Genomic DNA, 20,473 nt, shown 5'->3' with positions numbered 1-20,473 from the left:
TTACTCATATTTACTTTATACTTAATAGACTAATAATACTAGTTAATAGGCTATATTTAATTATTATTATTATTATAATAATTTTATTTTTTACAATGTAACAAAATGCAGTTTCAAAACAAAATATAAATAAAAGAGGCAAAACTAGATACAAAACAATATTTTATTATAGTATATATTTATGACATTTCAGTAAACATAGCAACTATAGACTAGCCTACAAGACAATCATGTCAACCCATTAACGTTTTAATTTAATTCGTATAATTACGGACTTAGTTTTTTTTTTCCCTCATTTTAAAATTCATTTTACTGCATTTTCAGCATCTAGCTTTAGTTTTTAATTAAGGGTCTCACAGTTGTTTTCACTGTGAGATTAGGGGGATAATATTTCAGACAGCACTTAAACGCAGCATCACATCTGCCAGGGACGCGCTTGGGGCGATCCTGTCAGGCAGGAGCCGCCCTCCTCCTGCTGCACTTGTCAAAGGGCACTGATCGCAAATTACATCCCAGTCGTGCCAACAGACGCACACACGCAAATAACACCGGGACACCCTGTCTCCTAGAGTATAGCTAATATACAGACAGGACATTTTTTTAAACTCACTTTTTCTAATTAGATGCTACTATGTTGCCTTTCAAGAGAACTTTTGAAAGCGAGAAACACCAGCTGCAGGAGCTCAACGGCAGACTTGTCCAGTATCTTTCCAGAACCAAGCAGCTGGAGCAGGAAAATGCGCATCTTATTACCGAAATAAATAAACTCAGACAAGCGAAGACGGCGGAATGGGAGCCGAAGTACATGGGTGAGATGCGGGATCTGAGGAGAATGGTGGATCAGCTGTCGTTTGAAAAGTCCCAGGCGGAGATGGAGAGGGAGAAGCTATGGCGGGAGTTGCAGATGGTCCAGTCTCTGTGCAGCGAGCAGACGGGGGTGTGCAGGGACATCAGTGGTGAGCTAAAGAGCTACGAGAAGGAGCTTCACCACGCTCACAAGACCAACGGTGAACTCCAGCAGCGTTTATTTCAACTAGAGAACGAGTGTAAACGCTTAGATGATGCGCACAGACGAGAAAAAGAACATCTCCGGCGCCAGGTGGAGTCCCGGATGGTACCCATCATCACGCAAACTTATCGCGGGCCTCCGGCGGCCACCATGGAAGAGGTGCAAGAGTATGCCCGCGGTCTGTCCGAAGGATGGATTGAGACCTTTGAAATGCACCAGCTGAAGGTGGAAGAGATGGAGCAGTCGATTAAAGCGGACCAGGCGAGGTTGAGTGATCTGCAGAGGGAGAAGATGATGTATGCCTCAGAGTTGGACAAATTACGCGCAGACGCGGAAAAACAAGGCCAGATTCAATTCCGCCTTGAAGAACAACTGATGCAGATGCAGGAGACATATCGGGTGGAATTCAGTGAATATCAGGTGAGGAAAAGTCCATTATAGGCCAACAAGAGTAGGACAGCCCAGATATATATTTCAGAAAGACTGAAGGGATGCCAGATGTAAGGAGATGTATTTTTATTTAAGAAGTCCCAAAATACATATTGTAAATATGATACAATTTTCAAAACATACAGGCAGAAAAATATCCCCTTCATCACACTATAAGCCATGAGAGAGGGGGAGGCTACTCCCTCTTGTCCCTGCCACACCCACTCTACTTAAAGGCACTGATGCAGCTGTCAGAGGCTGCTACAAATGATTAAACTAAATGATTATAATATCATCATCACAATCTAGGCTGACATTTCTAACAGGAATTTATATGACCCTGTCGTAAAAGCATAGACATACAATAGATGTTGGTTCTGAAATTAATGTAACTCTCCCCACCCCCAATAAGCCTACATAATGACATTACCATCATAAAGTGGTGCCTGACATGTTTGTGTTCCCTTAACTGTCAAAAGCACAGGATCTTGCGTGCAACATTTGACCTCAGTGTAAAAGGATTGAATAGCTAAAATACGTTCTACCTCTCCAGTACTTTATAGCTGCTAGATTACACAAGCCACTTAAACCAATTAGCTGTCAGACTGACAAATCCTTATTAGCCTCCTAAAGATGGAGCCCAAAGCAGGTCAGTCAATTACTAATGACTACACTGTAGGGATGTCCACAGTACGGATGTGTAGGGATGTTCACAATAACACATTTCTCACAGTTACAGTAACATTTAGAAGTGAGCATGACATCTGTCGAAGGACGTAAGATTAGTTATTGGAACAGCCTCATGCACAAATGACAGAAGCAGTCAGGGTCAGGGTTAAGTGGTCCACACGATTGCAGTCTGTTAGTGGGATCAGACTTGATTTTGACAAGTGTTCAGCCAGTTGGCCATCTTTCTGCATTAGAAGTCAACAAAAATAAGAGGTGGGGATTCAAAACAGGGAAAAAAACACAGATTTGCAAAGTAAACAACACTAAAGCCTGCAGTGAAATAAAATGTCACACACTTTGGTGGTTAACAAGAATTATTAAAGTATGTTCAGTTAAATTGCAGGGATAAACAAAAAATAAATATAATACCCAATGGACATATTGCATACTTTTTAAATTAAACTCCGTGCAAAGTGAAAACTTGTTTTTTTGTTGCTTTTTTCCTCTTCAGATGATTATTCAGAAGCTGGAGCACGATAGGAATATGATGGCTGATGCTATTGCAGATAAGATACGAGAGCATCAGCACCTTCTCCAGGTTAAGATGAATCTGGGCAATGAGGTTGCTGCATACAGGTGATGAGCTTATTTATTTTCTTTTCTTTGAGTAAAATAGACCTTTTCACAGGAGACATTTTGACCTATCATAGTACGAAAAGCACAGGTATTCCTAATAATATTAGGGATGGCTGCATTCCATTCAAGTGTCCCAGTAAGCCATGGCAGTATGACAGGATCCTGAAACGGAAACAGCTAAATGGAATTCAACCCTCTTTTAATTCTTTCATTAAATTATTTACTCCTGTTTACTCCTACTGTGGCATATCCAAATGTCTTCAGTGGAGACAGAAAAAGCCAGAAAAAACATTAATTTTCTACACTTTTTGTGTAGGTTATTTAATTGTTACTCTGCTTCGAGAAGTAGGAACTTCTCAAACTGGTGATGAAATATAAGTATGAGTACATATAATAATACAGCTAGTAGTCGGCTAAAATTTAAAAAGGTACATCCTCTCTTTTCAGTGATATTTCCATGCTTTCAAAACGAGATTACTGTTCAAACCAGCCCCCCCCCCCACTGCCTGAAGCTTTCATATCCTGTAATAATAACATGGAATGTCTAGTCTTTACACAGGGTCACATTCTAACAGACTATTTTTACTCAAAGTTATTTATAAAGCACTTAATAAACATACTGTATTTTTATGTTTGAAGGTACAATATCCAGTTTTCTTTTCAGCTATCCTTGAAACATCATAACCTCTTACCTCATATCCCAGGACATCTTTACAGTCTTCAACACTTGAAGTTTTTGAGGGATACTAAAATTGTATTAAGCCAATTCCCAGGAAGTTCTTTAGAAGACTATCTACTCCACTATGTCGCTATATGGCACATGGTCTGCTGGAACCTCTGGTTTGTTATTCATTTTTGGAATAGACAGAATGTTTTCCCAGAGACGTGGCAGCGGCATGTGTTATTGTGTGTCACGAGTCAGCTTTTGCTTTGAGATTCGTAGGGAAGCGTGGACCGCCCTGCGTGGTAACTTTTATTTTTAGGTCAGTCTTTGGGAAGGAAGTCTCCGGAGAGGTTGTTTCTTTTTGAGGCACGTTGGGTTGCTGTTGTAGGTTTGTTGAAGCATGGCCAAGGAAAGGTGAGCTGCTTAAGCTAAATATTACAAGGTCTTTATTACATGACACTGGCTTGTTATGTTTTGATTATTACCACCCTATATGGCCAGGTTCTGGGACTAACCATCTTGTAAGCCTGTTGCGTTTAGTTCGAGAGGGTTGAGATGGCAGAGCTGAATAATGTTCTCCGTCTTGTGAGGTATTTGTCTTTACTCTTTTTTTTATATATAAGGTCAAAATAATTATGTTGAAATAGGAGGATAACCAGTGATTTATAATGACTTATTTGTCCTTGTTTCAAATATATTTTGTCTCCTGTTTGTTCAGGGCTCTCCTGGAAGGTGAGAGAGTGGATCTGCAAGATGCTCGTAGGAGGGGAACTCAACATCAAAGAGAAAGAATAATAGGTACTGTGTTTGAAATTATTTAATTAAGCTTAGCGTTAGTTCATGCAGGACACGGAAGTCACACGCCCACTGATTGAATTATCATTCTTATCAGACACACACCAATCACAGCCATTCTCACATTAAGGCGGTCCTTTTAAATATGACTCCCTCCTCACTGGTCCCTGCTACACTGACGCTGCTTCACTCATTGCTGCGGCTGGCAACCTTTTGCCTCCACCTTCTTTGTTCAGAGTCCTAACATGACTCAAAGTTTAAAATTATTTTCAATGTCTTTCTTTTGGCTCACTCTTTTGTTTTACCCAGGGTGGGTTCTGCATGGTGCTCCCTGTTTCAGCTTAGCATGCTGCTTGGCTGGTCCAGGGAGCATTATAAAGCATAACTGTATTTACATTTGTTGCGATAAATGGTTAAATCTATGACGAGAGTGTTCCTGACTGAACTGCTGTTACATGTTGATCACTAGACATTGTAAAACTAGTTTGAATTAAATAGTTTGAAATTTTGGCAAATATGCTTATTCGCCTTCTTGCCGAGTTAGATGAGAAGATCGATACCACTCATACATATGTGAGTGGTATCGATCTTTTCATCTCTTGCAAAGAAAGCGAATAAGCTTATTTACCAAAATGTCAAACTATTCCTTTAAGTATCTACTTAAATATTCATGCTTATTAATTCTCTGCCTCAGATATAAGGTTGCCTGCCCAGCCCTACACTCCAAGAGCTTCCACCCTAACCACCAGAAAACATATGGATATCAGGTACACGCCGCTGACTTCAAACCTGAGAAGATCCCCTGTGCCTCCCTCTGGGTCCATAAGTCCCTCTAGGATCATTCCTATTTCAGTTGCAGGCAGAGCTCGGCATCAGAGTCCTGCATCCAGAAGGGACATGATCTCATTCTCCAAAGCTCAGGCTGCCACCTCTGCCCCTGCTACCACCACCAGCACCACCACCACCGCCGCTGCCACTGCCAAAGCTAAACAAACAGGCCAGAATGAATACCAAATAAGACAACATGTACAGAAAACAGCAGCAGAGGAGACAACTGTGAAAAGCAAACCGGTCTCTCAGGTAGAGAACCAAGTCAGTCCCATCGAGTCCTCCATTACGGAGACTGGATTGGTGAGAGTGGTGTCACCACCAATGATGAGCCTGAGCAGGAAAACTGAGACCGAAAGCAAAAAGCAAGTGTCAGATGAAAAAGAGAATGATAATGTTTATGGAGAGGAGTTCAAAGAAAAAGAGAAAACAGAGCACGCATTGGCCCCATGTGAGAATAAGATGTTAGACTCAGTGTCTGTAGAGGATATCATCGAGAAAGTGATGAGACCAGCAGGTTTGGGAGCTAAGGTTTGCTCCTCGGGAGAATCGAAGATAAGGTATCATGTGGAGAAAACTGAGCAGGAGGATGGAACGACTAAGACACAGATTGTGTTGGAGTCCAAAGTGGAGGAAGAGCTGGATTTTTCGGAGGACTCTGCACTGGATGAACTACTGAGTCAAGGGGTTAAAAAGGTGTCACTGCAAGACATCGAGGACACAGCAACAGGAAGCATGATCAAGACCCTGCTAAGTGGCCTGCAGGGAAGCGAGAACTTTGAAAATAAGTCTGTCAATGTGGAAATCATTGAGGAACCGGTGGAGTCTTACAGTGATGGGGAACTTGAGGTTGAGCAGAAGTCCAGATCTAGTTTTTATGAGCCCTCCTCAACTTATTTCCAAATTGAGGAGCTAGAAAATGTCCCTGATGGCGCTCAAGTTCAGAAGAGTGACGGTGATGCCTCCATGACAGATACAGATTATCGCAAGGGTGGATCTGTACGAGTTCAAGAGGTTTCGAGAGAGAGTGAATCTTCATATTTCTCCCATGACCAAGAGCCTGATGAGTATTTTGTCTCCACTCCAGATGATAATCTTTCTGAACCCGAGGAGGGTGGTGGCATCACCTCATATGGCCATTATGGTATCGTAGATGACCTGTCAGATGAGCGGTATTATCAAGATGAAGGTCTTCTCTCGAAAAGAGTGATTGTAGAGGAAAGCGACGAATACAAGTTTATGTCAGGGGATCACTCATTTGTAAAGGAGAGTTTCCCAGAGTGCATCATTGAAGAAGAGGTTCGCGTCTCCCCTATAGTGCAGGAGTCAATGCTCGAGTTCCTGAGAGAGGACTCTTTGGAGCCCAAAGAGCAGCTGAAGGGAGCTCTAGAGAAGCTACAAAGCTCAGTGTCGGGTCCACTGAGGGAGGAGTTGGCTTTCCTCACAAAAATGGGTAGTGAAGGTTCACAGAATATGGCTGTCAATGTCAAAAAAATGCAACATACAAGTGACAACGGCACCATGACTATAGTTGCAGAGATGAACGTCTCTCAAAGTCTGGAAGACTCTGGGCTGCTGGAGGCAGGAGATGAACTATCAGAAGCGCAGATCATGGCATCTCTCAGATCATCTAACCTAGGGCTGGAGAAAGCCTTCCAGGGTGGGGCAGGAGGGGGATACAGCTTCAGAGTCACCAAAGAAGAGGATACTGCGTATGGTGAAGAGTTTGAAGGCCTCACTGACGAAGGAGTGTTTGAAATCACAGAGAAAGACGTAAAACTGGGGCCATCAGAAAAGTCCGTCACCTTCCAGATGGACGTACAGGGCAGCCATGCTGAGGCCTCAGAGCAAGAGCTTCAATCTCACAGCTTGGAAGATCCGGTGCAGATTTCTCAAGAGAAAAGAGTTGCAACAGTTTACCTTGAAAGCCCGACAGATTAAGAAAGAATTCGGTCAGAAATATTTTAAACGGAGTGCTTGCTTACTTGTTGATGTGCACATAACAGAGGTTGTTCTGACACAGCAGTCCACACACACAGCATTAACGCTGTTTGACAATGTAATAATGCTAAAAGCTTTGCAGTAAAACATCATATATGTAATTGATTTTGGTGCTCTCTTTTACTGTACCTACTTAAAGGTGCAGTAGGTAAGCCTTATAAAACTAACTAACTTTCTGTCATATTTGCTGAAACTGACACTATGTTTGAGTTTAACTACATGAAGCAGGTAATTAAAAAAAAAAATCCGGCTCCTCTGGCACCACCTACAGCCTGTAGTGTGATTTGCAAAAATCCACAGCATGCACCAATCAGGGCCGGGGGGGGGGTATAACTGCGTGTCAATCACTGCTCATGCACACGCATTCATTCTCCCTTGTGGGGGGAGGGGCTTAGGAGACAGAAGTTGTTGATGTTCAAATTTTTTGGCTAAGTCCTGGATCTTCACAATCCTACCTACAGCACCTTTAAGAGTGTGTCACCTAAAACGTGGTGTACCTTGCATGATTCAAAATTGCAAAATTCAGTTATTTAGTTAAAATTACCAGATTAAACACATATTTGAATGTATTAATTGTGGCAGTTCTACTATTAGAAATACTGAGGGCTAACTTAATATGGGCTAGTTTAAGTTTAGGATTGTAACATCTACATATTGAAGCAAATTTCCATGCTGGTGAAAACTGATGGAGTGCTGCTCTGTATGTGTTTTACCTTTTTACAGCTTGCAGTTAATCTTTAAAGAGGTTTGTTTATTCCCTCTAGATTTCTCTAACCTGTGGTGTTCATCTTAAACAGCCCATTCTGCAGTTCACAACACCCCATCACATCATGTGTCTGCCATGTTGTTGAATATATTGCAACATATGACAGTTAAGAGTTATGAGGTGCTGTGAACTGTTTGCAGATTGGGGATTTCATTTTTCCTTTGACTTGGGCACTGCTGCCAAATGGAATCGTTTTAATACATACTGCATTGTGGAACACAGGAGTTTATTTAAAGCAGTAGTCAGTGATGTGTACAGAATATATAGTGGGAATATATAGTGGGAGTGGAAAAAAAGAAGGTTATTGGTCTTAAGAAACTTTGCAAGTTTTGAATGCTAAAATCAAAGTGTAGTGCAAGTAAATGTAGCACTTAAAAGTGGTTAAGTAATTTACAAAACCCATTTTGATTAATTAGAAAAAAAAATTGCCTAGTATACAACCAAAGCCAGGTTACATGGTCAATGTAATGTTTGTAAAATGTGTATCTTTACCATACATTTCTAACTTCCTAACAGCGAACATTATAATCTGAACATGCGAGTAAGAAGATGGTAAATTATAGCACTTAGAACACCAAAAAGGGGTTGTTGATTTGAAAAGCAAACAGTAAGATGAAAGAATGAAAACAAGGAGAATTTTAATGAATTAAAAAGGATTCAGTGATAGTGTTGCTAAAGAAAATATAATCACATCTAGTTTTGATGTACAGTATGTCTTGTCTGGATAATTGTTGCTTGTAGACATTTGTTGGTTATCACAGTGTTGGCTTGAAGGATTCACCTTTGCTCTCAAACATGAGTGTGTCCATGACCGTGACTATTTTTGGATCATCAGCTTAGTGGCACTGACTGTTCATTAGGCTTTTGTTGTGTTGTGTACATGTTGCAGAGGCCGAAATAGTCCATGATTACAGTCTGGTTACATGTCTTACACATTTTATCTAAGTGGTTGCAAAATGTACACTATGTAACTATTAAGTAATGTCTTCACAGATTGGCTCCTTGGCATTATCGTGTTAAAGAAATATTTAGAAATGCAATATTTAGCGTGAATGCCATGCTTTTATAAATACGTTCATTCTTGAAAATCTACTAAATGAAAACTCAATTAAAAATTATTGTTGCTTTTAAGTGCCCAGATACAGCATATTTTCATACATTCTTATCTGCAAACTGCAGCAAAACTATTACATCAGTGCATTAAAATGTATCTTAATAAGGAATATTTGTTAGGTTACTGTATATGTATGTACACAGTGTAATCTGGATACCATGTGCCATTTCATAGCATAAAAACAAATGTGTACATCAGCATACAAAAATATACTGATGTAAAAAGAATGTTTTATGAGTCAAATGTTCAATAAGTGTTGATAAGATAGTCCAACACCATTGTTTTTATTGACATAATGATTTATATTGAACAAATGGCATTATTGCTTTGGTAAAAAAAAGTTCCAGCCCTTATTTGGAAACTGATTCATATCTTAACACAATTAAAACCTATTGTTGGTATGTTTTCTGAGTGTGAGTATTTCTTCAAAGTGAACTTATATCAACTAATGTACAAAGTGACACACATACATGTAATGCCAGTGGACATGACTAGTGCGATTGAAGCTAATTTTCAGCAGTGGTAGTTGCCTGTGTTATCTAACAGACAGACAAACATGTCAGTATTTCTTGGTACAAAGCTGCAAGATTATTGTACTGACAAAATATTTTAAGACTCAGACACTGAGTTTCCATCATTGCTACTGGATGGTACAACTGAAAGTGTTGTTTTTCTTATACCTTGCCTCTGTCTCTCAGCTACCTCTGGTGCCCTGCAAAACATACATTACATGGTCTCATTACTGATTTTATCACCAGGAGAATCAAATGTCTTAATATAATATAAAGTATAGTTTAATTAGTTCAGCAGATTTACCGTGCCAGCATGTTCACGGCTTTTTGTGTAGCTTTTGTCGTCTTGTGCTGAGGACCGTACAACAAACTCTGGATCTCCAGGCACTAACATTTAAAATAAAAACAAATAACAGTTAGAACAGCAGAGTTAGTGCTCAGTGGAATATGAGAGGTGCAACTTATACTCAAAGGGGAATAAACACTTCCTAGCAACATGTGAATGCACTACACATCCCAAAATAACCACTGTTGCAAACCAAGGTTTAGATAACACCTGTGCTGACCACTCGGAGTGTCAGGTCAACAAGGGGGATTCTGCTAGATTTATTACGAGCACTCCAAATCAACAACCCAGGAATCTGAGGTAGTTAACTCAACACATTTAAGATGCAGTCATTTTCCACTCTACATTTAGTTTGGTCCAATCAAATGAGAGGAATGAGCAGCTATATGACATATCATGACAAACCGAAAAAGTCTAAACTTTTAACCAAAAACACATGTTTTGATAACACAGCGTGCACACATACACAGTTATGCAATAGACATGATAAAAGCCTGCCTGCTCATTTCTGCAAGCGCCATAAATAAGATGTGGAGAACTTTGTTAAAAGTCGAGAAAGAGGGAGCGAAAAGTTTCCCTCTTCACCAGGGAAAGTAAAACGCTCTGTAATCTGGAACAGATCCATTTGGCGGCCTGGATGTTTTCACTGTTGCTAACTGTTGCTAAGGTTGATGTAATGGAAGGCCTTCTTTTTCAGCAACACTACAGAAGAAGGGGGAAAGTGGCAAGTCTGTGTGTGCCATTGTTCTCTGTGTTTTTGTAGTAGATCATATGTTCTGTATCTACTGTATGAGCCAGGTTTCCTTTGGAAAAACAAAGTTCCTCAATCAGAGTGCAGATGGTGTCATGCTGACAGGAAAAAAATAAATAAATCCTGACATATCTTCTCTGTGTTAGGGTACTTCAGAAAGGTTACTAGTGGGACGTGCTTTAGAGAGAGTGTGCCCTGATGTACCCTGTCAGTTCAGAGGGGGACTTGGACCCCCTCTGCCCTTAGATGTCATAACAAACAACATAGCAACCGGGCTTCTTTACTTACAGGCATGTCATTACTAGTATAAAGAAACCCCCATATACTGGTGTATTTTAGTATGTTTGATGGGCGGCAGAACAGAGCTCATACGGCAATGTGCAGTCATACTCTATGTGTAAAACAAAAACACTCATTAAATAAGGAAATAAGTAAAACGGTAACAGCTATAGAGGAGGAACATGGTCAAAATACTTAAAGGGCTGCTATTTATTCAATGCATTTGTACTGAAAGACAGGAATGTCACTTTTGTTTCAAAGGACATAATGGCATGCCTCACTAATTGGGGTTGGTGTCCCTTTAATTGACAGCAGTTAGCACACTGCCATTCTCCTTCCAAAGTTGTGTTGCCCATCTGTCAGGCTCCGTCCAGACTGAGGAAACACAAAGTCACTGTCTGTGATAGTTTACACCAGGGAGGGCAGCTCTGCACACTGCACCCTTCCAAGATTAGCATGCAACTCTGATAGCACTGAGCTTTAGGGAGGATGGTGGAAATAGCTCATCTCAATATGTCAGGGACTCTTTGTGTGTATATTTTGAACTGGCCTCTCAATGGTGTAGAAGAACACACCCGTTGACCGCTGGCCTTTTTATTAAACCCTCCCAAATACTTTGGCAGAGACAATGTCATGTTCTACTGTCCAGCATTTTATGGTACGTATTTACAGATTGTAGCCAAGACAAACATTAGTTGTCCTGTTTGTGTTCTGTAACTTGTTATACCTTTGTCATGGTCCTGTGGGCCTGCTTCACCCTGCCCTCACTCATCTCCATACTTCCTATCAGCTGAAGGGTGTCTGCTACCTCAGCACTCAGGTCACCGAAAGTAGAACTCTTTGTAGCGAGAGAAGCTCTCTGGATTTCCACACATCTCTGCAATGGTACATTGAAAATAGGTAAATCATATTTTGCCTTCAGTAGTGAGAGCCATACCCGGGTTAGCAGGTGGAATAAATGACAATCACAAACTCTGAGGGTGTTTCCATGGAGCAAAAATATGATGTCTAAGATACTCATTGTCTGGAAGGAATCACTGTAGTGGCATTGTCTCACTGTTCTTACAGGTGTGTATATGTGTAAGTGTGTGTGTGTGTGTGTGTGTGTGTGTGTGTGTGTGTGTGTGTGTGTGTGTGTGTAACCTCTTTGTGGCCACTGAGTAGGAGGAAACGACAGAAATCATCCTGGACCGCGAGAAAAGCTGGATCCTGTGGACCTACAGAGTTTTTGTATGCACTCAGACTCTGCTCAAAGTAGTGACCTGCAGAGTCTACACCAGCATGGTGAAAAAAAAAATATATGACGCATGTTAACTAACACTGCTATTGCTTAAACATAGTATACTTCTGCTGAATCAATGTATTATGGTATACAGTCATACTCATTTTCTTAGTTTTCATAGCTACCATGGAGCATACATTTGCCTTGAGATAGTTGACATGGGTGAATCATACTGACATGACTGAACTTGAATGTCTTCAAAGAGACTACTATAAGTCTGGTTTCCATAACTCAATCTTAAAGAATTTCACATATAGAAAGACAATGGGAGATTCAAACCCTAATTAACCCCTTGTTGCATATTGCTCAGGCCTAGCCTGTGACTGAATAAACTCACCATTGTGATGGGGCTCTGCTGCAGCAGAAAGGATGAGGGCCAGGCTGTGGGAGATCTGAGCCCCCTCTAGCTCTTCTGGGCTGTGACTCATAGCAATGGCATGAGCCTAGCAGAAACACCCACGTGAAATAAGACAGATCACATATCACCAAATAAGAGGTGTGGGAACATTACCAAACAACAAAGCCTGGCACCGTCTCAAGAAGCCCTCATGTGTTTATAAACAGTACGTTGTGCAGTGTGAGTGATATGCCCCTTGCCTTGGAGAGATGCTCTATGGCTTGGTCCAAATGACCTTTGTCCTGTTCAATGGCGGCCATGTCCCTATAGACCGAAGAGGTCTTCTCTGGCTTACCACAATCCTTCAGCCGTTGCAGAGACTTCTCACACTGGCTTAAGGCCTCCTCTGGTCTGTTCTGTCTCCTATAGACCCTAAAGAGCAGAAAGGACAGACAAATGGAGAGACTGTCAGAGACGGACAGACAAACACAAAGACAGCAACCAGTTCAGCCCACTATATAAGGCATCAATGAAGAGTAATGATTAGAGAGCGTACACTTCAAGTAGTTTTTCTGCATCCCTCTGTTTGCTCTGCTGAAGTATATTTAAGCAATACACTGCAACAAAAATGCTATATAATACTCTTCATTTAGAGTATTAATAGAGTACAGTATATACCCATAAGCCTGCTACTTCTGCTACAATGAACCTGTTTTACATTACAGAAGTAACTGCTTGGTCTCTAGCCAAACCCAGAGCCTGCAGAGTGGTGAAGGCTTTTGGCTGATGGCTGCAGTTGTAGTGCATACTATAATAGGGAAAGCTTGCACATTGCCCTTTTAACTGTTTTTGGTTGCATCCTTTCACGAGTTGCTAACTGTCTCCTCTGGGACTGAAGGTTACACTGCTCCTAACCCCCTCACTTTAACCACAGCCTCTCAGGCTCTGATGAATAACTCCTGCAGTATGTTCAAACTCTCATTCTAAAAGGTGTCTAAATAAGGGGGTTACTCTTGCAGTCTCAGTAGAAACCACCATAGCAAGGACGAATATCTAGCTCAGAGTTCTACATTTATAACAATTTGTCACCCATCTGTACATAAGTGTTGTTGCTACCAAGTGCTTAGGCTTCATGTTTTGCTCATGCACACAACAGTCAGTCTTTGCTCTTTTAAAAGACAGTCAATTCCTTTCATACTGTACTATGGGGTTGCTTGGGCTTCTACAGAGCAACAGGGTGGGAGAGTGGGGAGAGGGGATGAGACGATGGCTGCAATAACCACTGCAAGGACTCTGGATCCCATCAGGATACTCTAACAGCTCCAAACCATCTAATGGACTCTCAATTGAATTCAGCTGTCCAGCTAAAGGGGTGGCCTTTCTCAGAAGGCACACCACTCGCTACTATACAATCTAAATCTACATTGTCAGACAGCAGAAAAGGAATCCCCTTCTCACATCCACACTGTGCAGAGTATAGTTGTATGTGGTTATCTGAATGACAATTCACTTACCTACAGAACGCTGTATGTTTGATTTAAGGTTTTATCCGACATGCCTTCCAGTACATACAGTATACTTTAGCAGGGGCAGCCTGTGTGGGAACCTAAAGTCTAAGCTTGACAGTATTATGGCATGCTCACATCCCATGACCATATGAATCTGGGTATTCATTGCTCAGTGGTTAAATGTCAGCAGTACAGGTTACAAAAACACTGTGATTGTTCATTACTTTGAATTTTCCCGTGAATCCAAGATTATCCTAACATGCTGTGATGGATAGTAGGAGTGCCATGCTCATAAGTGATCATGAGGCAGGACTTCAGGTCCTTTTAGGGCATGGCTGAAGCAGAGCTACATTCCAGCATGGCTTGAGTCCTGCCATTCTGCCTGCATGGACAAACAGAGACAATACCCCTCTATCCTCTCATTCACTCTGCATCCTTACACATTTCCTGGCAGGACGGTAATATGCCACATCCCACTGAAATCTACTAATCCACAGGGCAGGGAATTAATATAATTAAGGATGTGTAGATGTGTTGCCAAGCAAGCCACATAGCCCTCTTTTGTAAATGTTTCCAGAACATAGTTGACGTAAGTTTGCTCTGGGCTTTCACTCGGAAAACGATACAGTAAGGCCAAGCCAAAGTGAAAACAGAGGGGCAGAAACACAACAGCTCGCTCCAGCAAATCTGTGTGGTACTTTAAACTGATGGCATTGTGATTGATGAGGCTTTTTATTGTGCCTCAGGTAGATGTGGGTCAAAGACTATGGAGAAGAACACTAAACTACCTGTTCAGTCTTTGGGTAGTGACTCTCAATCATGGCCATTTACGACTAAATCCCTGCCGGTTTTATTTCACCCAACTAATCAGAGACAATTTTACATCTGGAATAAGAGCTACCTTTTTGGAAGGAATACGAGCAGACACTGGATCCCAAGCATTAGAATACCTCTGGAGTTTGGCCAACAGTTGCCACGCTGTGTGTTTAAGCTATGTCCAGTCAATAGCCTACATATACAATAAGGATAAGCGAACGGGACCATTGATTACCTCAACAGCACAAACTCAAGAGAATATTTGCACAACATTGGTGAATACGATGTATTTTTTTCAATTAATATGATACATGAACGTGATAATTAAGGGTGGAGAGATTGTGGAAGTTTCCATTAATTCATCATTCAACTGGAGGGAAGTTATAAAATACATTCTAAAATGTTTTAATTAAATGAAATCTGTCAACTAAGATGCAGATTTATGAAAGCAACAGTTATAAAGAAGTGAAGAAAAGAAATGATCTTAGCAGCCATGGCCAAGTCTGAGAACATGAGAACACACACAAAACTGATTTATTGACCTAACAACAAATATCCATCTGGCTGATCATTAGTAATTTAATCTCTAATTATGTGTGCTCTCCCTTGTTTTTGTCATAACTTTGAGCTGGTTCATGACAACACCTTGAGTGGGAATCTAAAACCGGGCAGAATTTTTGGACCAGGATCTATAAGAGAGCTGAGTTTACTTTATTGTTGCAGGTTTTGGTGGGAACATTCCCCTCCATCACAACAGTGCTGACTGACAGAGCTTTATAAGCATGCCAAATTCTTAGTCATCACCTAACAAAAGAGATTTAGCAAGCTTACACACCAGCCAGAGTCTGCACATTTTTTCAATTACACACATCACGTCAACAAACTCTGACTCTGAAACAGACCAAGATGGCGTCACTTACAAATACCTATCAGTGTAGCTCACCTCAGCTGCTGATAAGGCTTCTTTACTGTAGATGCTGCAGGAGTATTGCTCGTATTTACCTCGCAACAGGATTTTTAAAACATTGGGTCCTATGTTTATTTACCTTAGATTACCTGTAAGATGGGGTCCCCTGTTAAAACATCGTCACCCAACTACCGTCTTTTGCTTAAATACTCATTTATAATACTGGAAATGTTTCCTCACTAAAACTAAGAAAAAACATTTAAAGAACTGATCCAAGGGCACATGGGTTGCTCACCTGGTAGAGCGTGCCTGTATAAAGAGGCTTAGTCCTCAACGCAGTGGCCACGGGTTCAACTCCGACCTGCGGCCATTTGCTGCATGTCATTCCCCCTCTCTCTCCCCTTTCAAGTCTAAGCTGTCCTGTCGAAAATAAAGGGCTAAAATGTCCAAAAAAACAATCTTTAAAAAAAAAAAAGAAAAAAAAAAAAAGAAGAACTGATCCAAATGATGACAGTATAGGTCAGCTTTGTAACACAAACATTGTGAGGTTGTCAAATGTTTTGATGGGAGACGGGCCTGTATTTTTTTTGTTTTGACAAAACTTATATGATACAAGCACTCGTGTGGAAATTATACATTTCACATACAAGGATTAACAGGATCCAAATTAACATAAAGACATTAGTGGGGTGATCTCAACCCAGGTAAGACTATACTTTATTTCCTGGTTGTGCTTCTAATTTCACCCACAGTGATCTAAACTATGAGAAGCGGCTGCTATTTTTATGTTGCCAGGCCACACAGTTCCCTTAACAGACTATCTGACTCTCCTACATTTGATGTCTGTGCTTGGTGTCTCCACCATGATCCACTAAGTCTTTAATCTTTTCCTGAGCATGTAGTACTGCCCTTGGAACCTCTGTTGTCAATACCACCACCAGGCTACAAATGCACACTGTAAAATGGTAGACACAAATCAATAATATGGAAATGGTACTCGGTGTGACGTAAACAAAGCAGCTGACACTTAACAGAGAATTAAAGAGCTTTACAATATCTCAAGGACCAGACTGTAAAGGCTAATTACTTACTGTGGTATGTGGTGAGAGGAGTTTATAATTAAGGAGGGAGTCAAAGCTAGAGAAAAAAAGGGAAACATGCAGAACGCATATGGAGAAAAGGGAGAAATGCTTTTAAAAAGAGGAGAAAAGCCTCTCTCCCATCTGTGCCTCTGCTTGAGCAGTGACTGTATGAGTGGACATGCAGAAACCCCACCCAGCAGGTCTGTAAGCATAATTACAGCACACCCACGCTGACTGCTGAGCGGACTGGACAACCACAGGGGGGAAATCCTGATTTGTTAAGATGTTGTTTGTAAGAGAACATGAAATAATGGTGTTTCTACTGGTATAACCAAGTTAGCAAAAACCCCTCCACTCAGAAAAACAAGTGAAAGGTAGGGTTAGGGTTAGATTTTATGTGAATTTGCAAGACTATATCGCCATCTAGTGGCCAAACTTAAATGCAAGGTAGCCTACTGCTTTTGAAATTAGAGTTTGAGAAAAACAAATATTATTTAGTTATAATAACAATAGCTGAAAATGTAAAGTTGTCCAGGCTGTACTCTGAATCTCCTCTAGAAAGACCTGGCACCTTTTAATCGGCAATAGCGCAGAAAGTTATTTGGCTCAGCTGCTATTACTATAGGCTGCAAATATTTATATATTTCTCACTTTTCGATTTTGGCAATATATCTGCTCTGTACTGCTGCTGCTAAAAACATTGTTTTTGCACTACTGAACCTGGATAGACTAGTGGAGATTTCCAGCGCAGTCTTCATCTTCTCTTCCTGGTTGATGCCACCATGTTGATGAAGCTCCTCAAGAACATGTTCTGCCTCCAGAAAAGAGGATTCAGCCTCCCCAAGAGTTGAAAATAGTCAAGGAATTGTACAGCTTGTTATTTGAGTGGATTTCAGTTCCTGTTCAATCCCATACATTATTGTAAAATATATCATGGCAAGGATATTTGGCTGTAAGCAGTGAAGCGCCTCCCTGTGTGAGGTGTACGTTCAGTAGACACATGAGAACTTCGAGATTTTCACCTCTGCTGGAGGAGATGGAGGGGCAGAAAGGCAGCAGGTGCTTTCTGGCCAGAGCCGAATGCTCCTGGGCCTGCAGTCCCCAGCCTGAGGCGACAAAGAACAATCACTGAGAGTGTAAATTAAACAGTATGCTAACTCTAAAAATCTGAACATCATCTCAACCTTATCCTCAATTAATAATTTCCCTAGATGGCCATTATTGGGGCAAAGAGCAAAGTAAAACCACATTAAAAAAAAGTATTACTGTAGTAGCTAATCACTATAAAGTATGGGCAGCTATGTGGATTGATCTTACACTTTTTTAACACATCTTTCTTAGGTAAAACAATAGGTTCCTAAATTGTAGGTGCATCACTCAAAGACTTACATTTGGATTGTGTAGGCCCATCTGTTTTAAGTGACAACTTTTTGAAAATCAATTCCATAATATGCAGTTAAAAATTACAATGTACTCACAGTATTTTATTTCTTTTTTAAATTACCTTTGAACTGAAAATATGCTTTAGCCAGTCTGGCATGTGCCTGGGCCAGTTTCAGATGTCCATCCCCATGCACCAGCCTAGTCAGAGCCACACAACGCACCAGATCCTGGATGCAAGCATCAAACTGAGCAGATACAGTAAACAGCTGTCAGTATTATCTTGATAGCCCACTGTACCATGCACACACACATCAATAATACTTCTGCATTACAGCTTAGATTCACATTTAGACACTAATTTCAATCATTCACCTGCCTGGGTGTCAAGCTTAGTGAAAACATGAGGTTTATCTCTAATGTGAGGTGTGTGTACACCTGAAACGATGAGTCAATTTATTGATTAACCGACCGACGTAAAATAAATAAGCTACAAATTTGATTACAATTGATTGTTTAAGTCATTTACCAAGTAGAAATAACAAGCATTCACTGGTTCCAGCTTCTTGGGTTTGAGGATGTACTGCTTCTCTATGTTATATATCACTGTCACGTGAATATCTTTTGGGTTTTCCCTGTTGGACAGATAAAACAAGTTACCTGAAGAAATCATTTTTGACTATTGGAAATTGTGATGGACATTTTTTACTATTCTCTGACATTTTATAGACATAATCGATTTGTTGAAAAAATATTCAAGACTTATCAATTAAGTGCCTTTATGTGCACATAAGTATCCTAGTTTTTTTTTTTTTTTGCAGTATCTGGTTACATGTTGCACATATAAATATCTTATCCTGGTTTCAGAAACTGTATACTGTAAGACCTTATCCTGGGTTTCGAGAAATTTGGATATGCTACCTGGAGTAGGCTACTCAGATAGAAACTTGAGATGCTGGAGAATCAAAACACACCTGCACGCAGATAATCAGAAACACCCAGATGCTGATCATGTATAAAGGGATGAGTAATCAGGTCTCTCGTGTTCCATGTAAACAGCATATCCCGAATACGATCCAAACCAGGATTAGACTCAAAACCAGGACGCCAGGATGTTGTCAGTAATAATTATTAGTTGCAGCCTTGGTGTGCATTCCGCTTGTATAAAATATGGTATAGATTAATGAATATCTGACCTGTAAAAAGTCTCCAGGAAAAGTTGTGAAAGCATATCTTCTGTGCACAACTAACTGAAAAAAGAATGTAATATGAATTTGTTAGTGCAACCCATACTGTACCCACCTCTTGGATGTCTTCACGGGCCTGAGCCTGGCTGTCAAAGTGTTTGAGCTTTTCTTTAGGTGCCATCCTCATAAATTCCTTTTTTGCATATCCGGTTTGTGAGGGACTCAACACATCTGAGGAACAGGGAGGAGATGCATTCACGCCCCTATTGGTGCATCCCATGCTTTCAGGGGATCTACAAGTTTGGTCAAAAAAGATATGTCAACACATTTTTGGAAAGGTGAATGTACATTTGAAGAGAATACTTTGCAACGTTGTCTGGACTGCTAGCAGGCTCCTGAAAAGACTTAACAGATTAGCTAGGACACAGTTAATATGGGAGTTAATACTTTCTTCATTCTAATGTTCTGTTCGGTGGGATAACGTTAAGTACCATCAACATCTAGCTAGCTAGCTAGCTAGGTAGCTAGTGTTAAGTTACCTTAACTGGTCCACGGGTTAAATAAATATGTTAGTAACGTTAGCTAGCTAAGAATAAATCACTTACTCAGCCGGCGGAGACTCGGAGGAACTGGGTCGTGTTTTTGTCATTGCGAGTTCATCAGCCATTCTCTTTAATTTTACAAACAATCAATGACAGTTTGTGGATGTAACTTTAACCACGCCATAAGCGCTTGTGTTCTATACGTTATTGTTTCCGTGGTTACAGTGCGCTTGCTACAATAGCTAGTTAGCGTCTGATGATGCTGTTTCAGTTGGTTGTGCTTAAGATAACCGATACACTAGCTACCTTACCTTACCCTATGGTACTTAAAATGCAACTCTAAAACACGTCACTTACAGCTAGTGTGCAGTCGTTACGGAACTGAACTAGAGTATCCATAACTATAAAAGCATGGAGAACCTAGAAAAACCTTTCCAATTCCTGGAGGTACACACATTCGCAGGAAGGAAGTGGGGTGCATTCAAGAACTGCGCTGTTCTTAAAAAACAACAACAATTTAGATGGCTTTAAAGTGTGATTAATGTCTATGACAACAAATGTTCGACTTAAACCGAGACAAAAGCTGAAAATACGCCTTTTATTTATAGGTAGGTAACGTTAGATACACTACTA

At 40.6% G+C, this 20,473-nt stretch overlaps 2 protein-coding genes across 2 annotated transcripts; one reads left to right on the top strand and one right to left on the bottom strand.

Moving 5' to 3' along the window:
- The first annotated feature begins 438 nt into the window (after positions 1 to 438).
- synm (synemin, intermediate filament protein) lies at positions 439 to 9,312 on the top strand. The gene is made up of 5 exons (XM_031293488.2): positions 439 to 1,429; positions 2,619 to 2,743; positions 4,126 to 4,205; positions 4,897 to 7,164; positions 7,498 to 9,312. Exons 1-4 carry the CDS (start codon positions 632 to 634, stop codon positions 6,969 to 6,971), a joined length of 3,078 nt encoding a protein of 1,025 aa, XP_031149348.1. The 5' UTR covers positions 439 to 631; the 3' UTR covers positions 6,972 to 7,164; positions 7,498 to 9,312.
- Positions 9,177 to 20,117, bottom strand: ttc23 (tetratricopeptide repeat domain 23). Its single transcript, XM_031293489.2, has 11 exons — positions 19,904 to 20,117; positions 19,414 to 19,591; positions 18,236 to 18,359; positions 17,678 to 17,837; positions 17,452 to 17,577; positions 12,679 to 12,850; positions 12,419 to 12,524; positions 11,943 to 12,070; positions 11,527 to 11,676; positions 9,728 to 9,810; positions 9,177 to 9,623 (listed from the first exon to the last, which is right to left on the bottom strand). The coding sequence occupies exons 1-11, from the start codon at positions 19,963 to 19,965 to the stop codon at positions 9,521 to 9,523; spliced, it is 1,392 nt and encodes a 463-aa protein (XP_031149349.2). The 5' UTR covers positions 19,966 to 20,117; the 3' UTR covers positions 9,177 to 9,520.
- Between the last annotated feature and the right edge of the window lie 356 nt (positions 20,118 to 20,473).

This window comes from Sander lucioperca, chromosome 7 (assembly GCF_008315115.2).
Source record: "Sander lucioperca isolate FBNREF2018 chromosome 7, SLUC_FBN_1.2, whole genome shotgun sequence".
Taxonomy (NCBI): Eukaryota; Metazoa; Chordata; class Actinopteri; order Perciformes; family Percidae; genus Sander; species Sander lucioperca.
The sequence above is the reverse complement of the archived record's forward strand: the minus strand, read 5'-3'. Positions and strand labels throughout refer to the sequence as shown.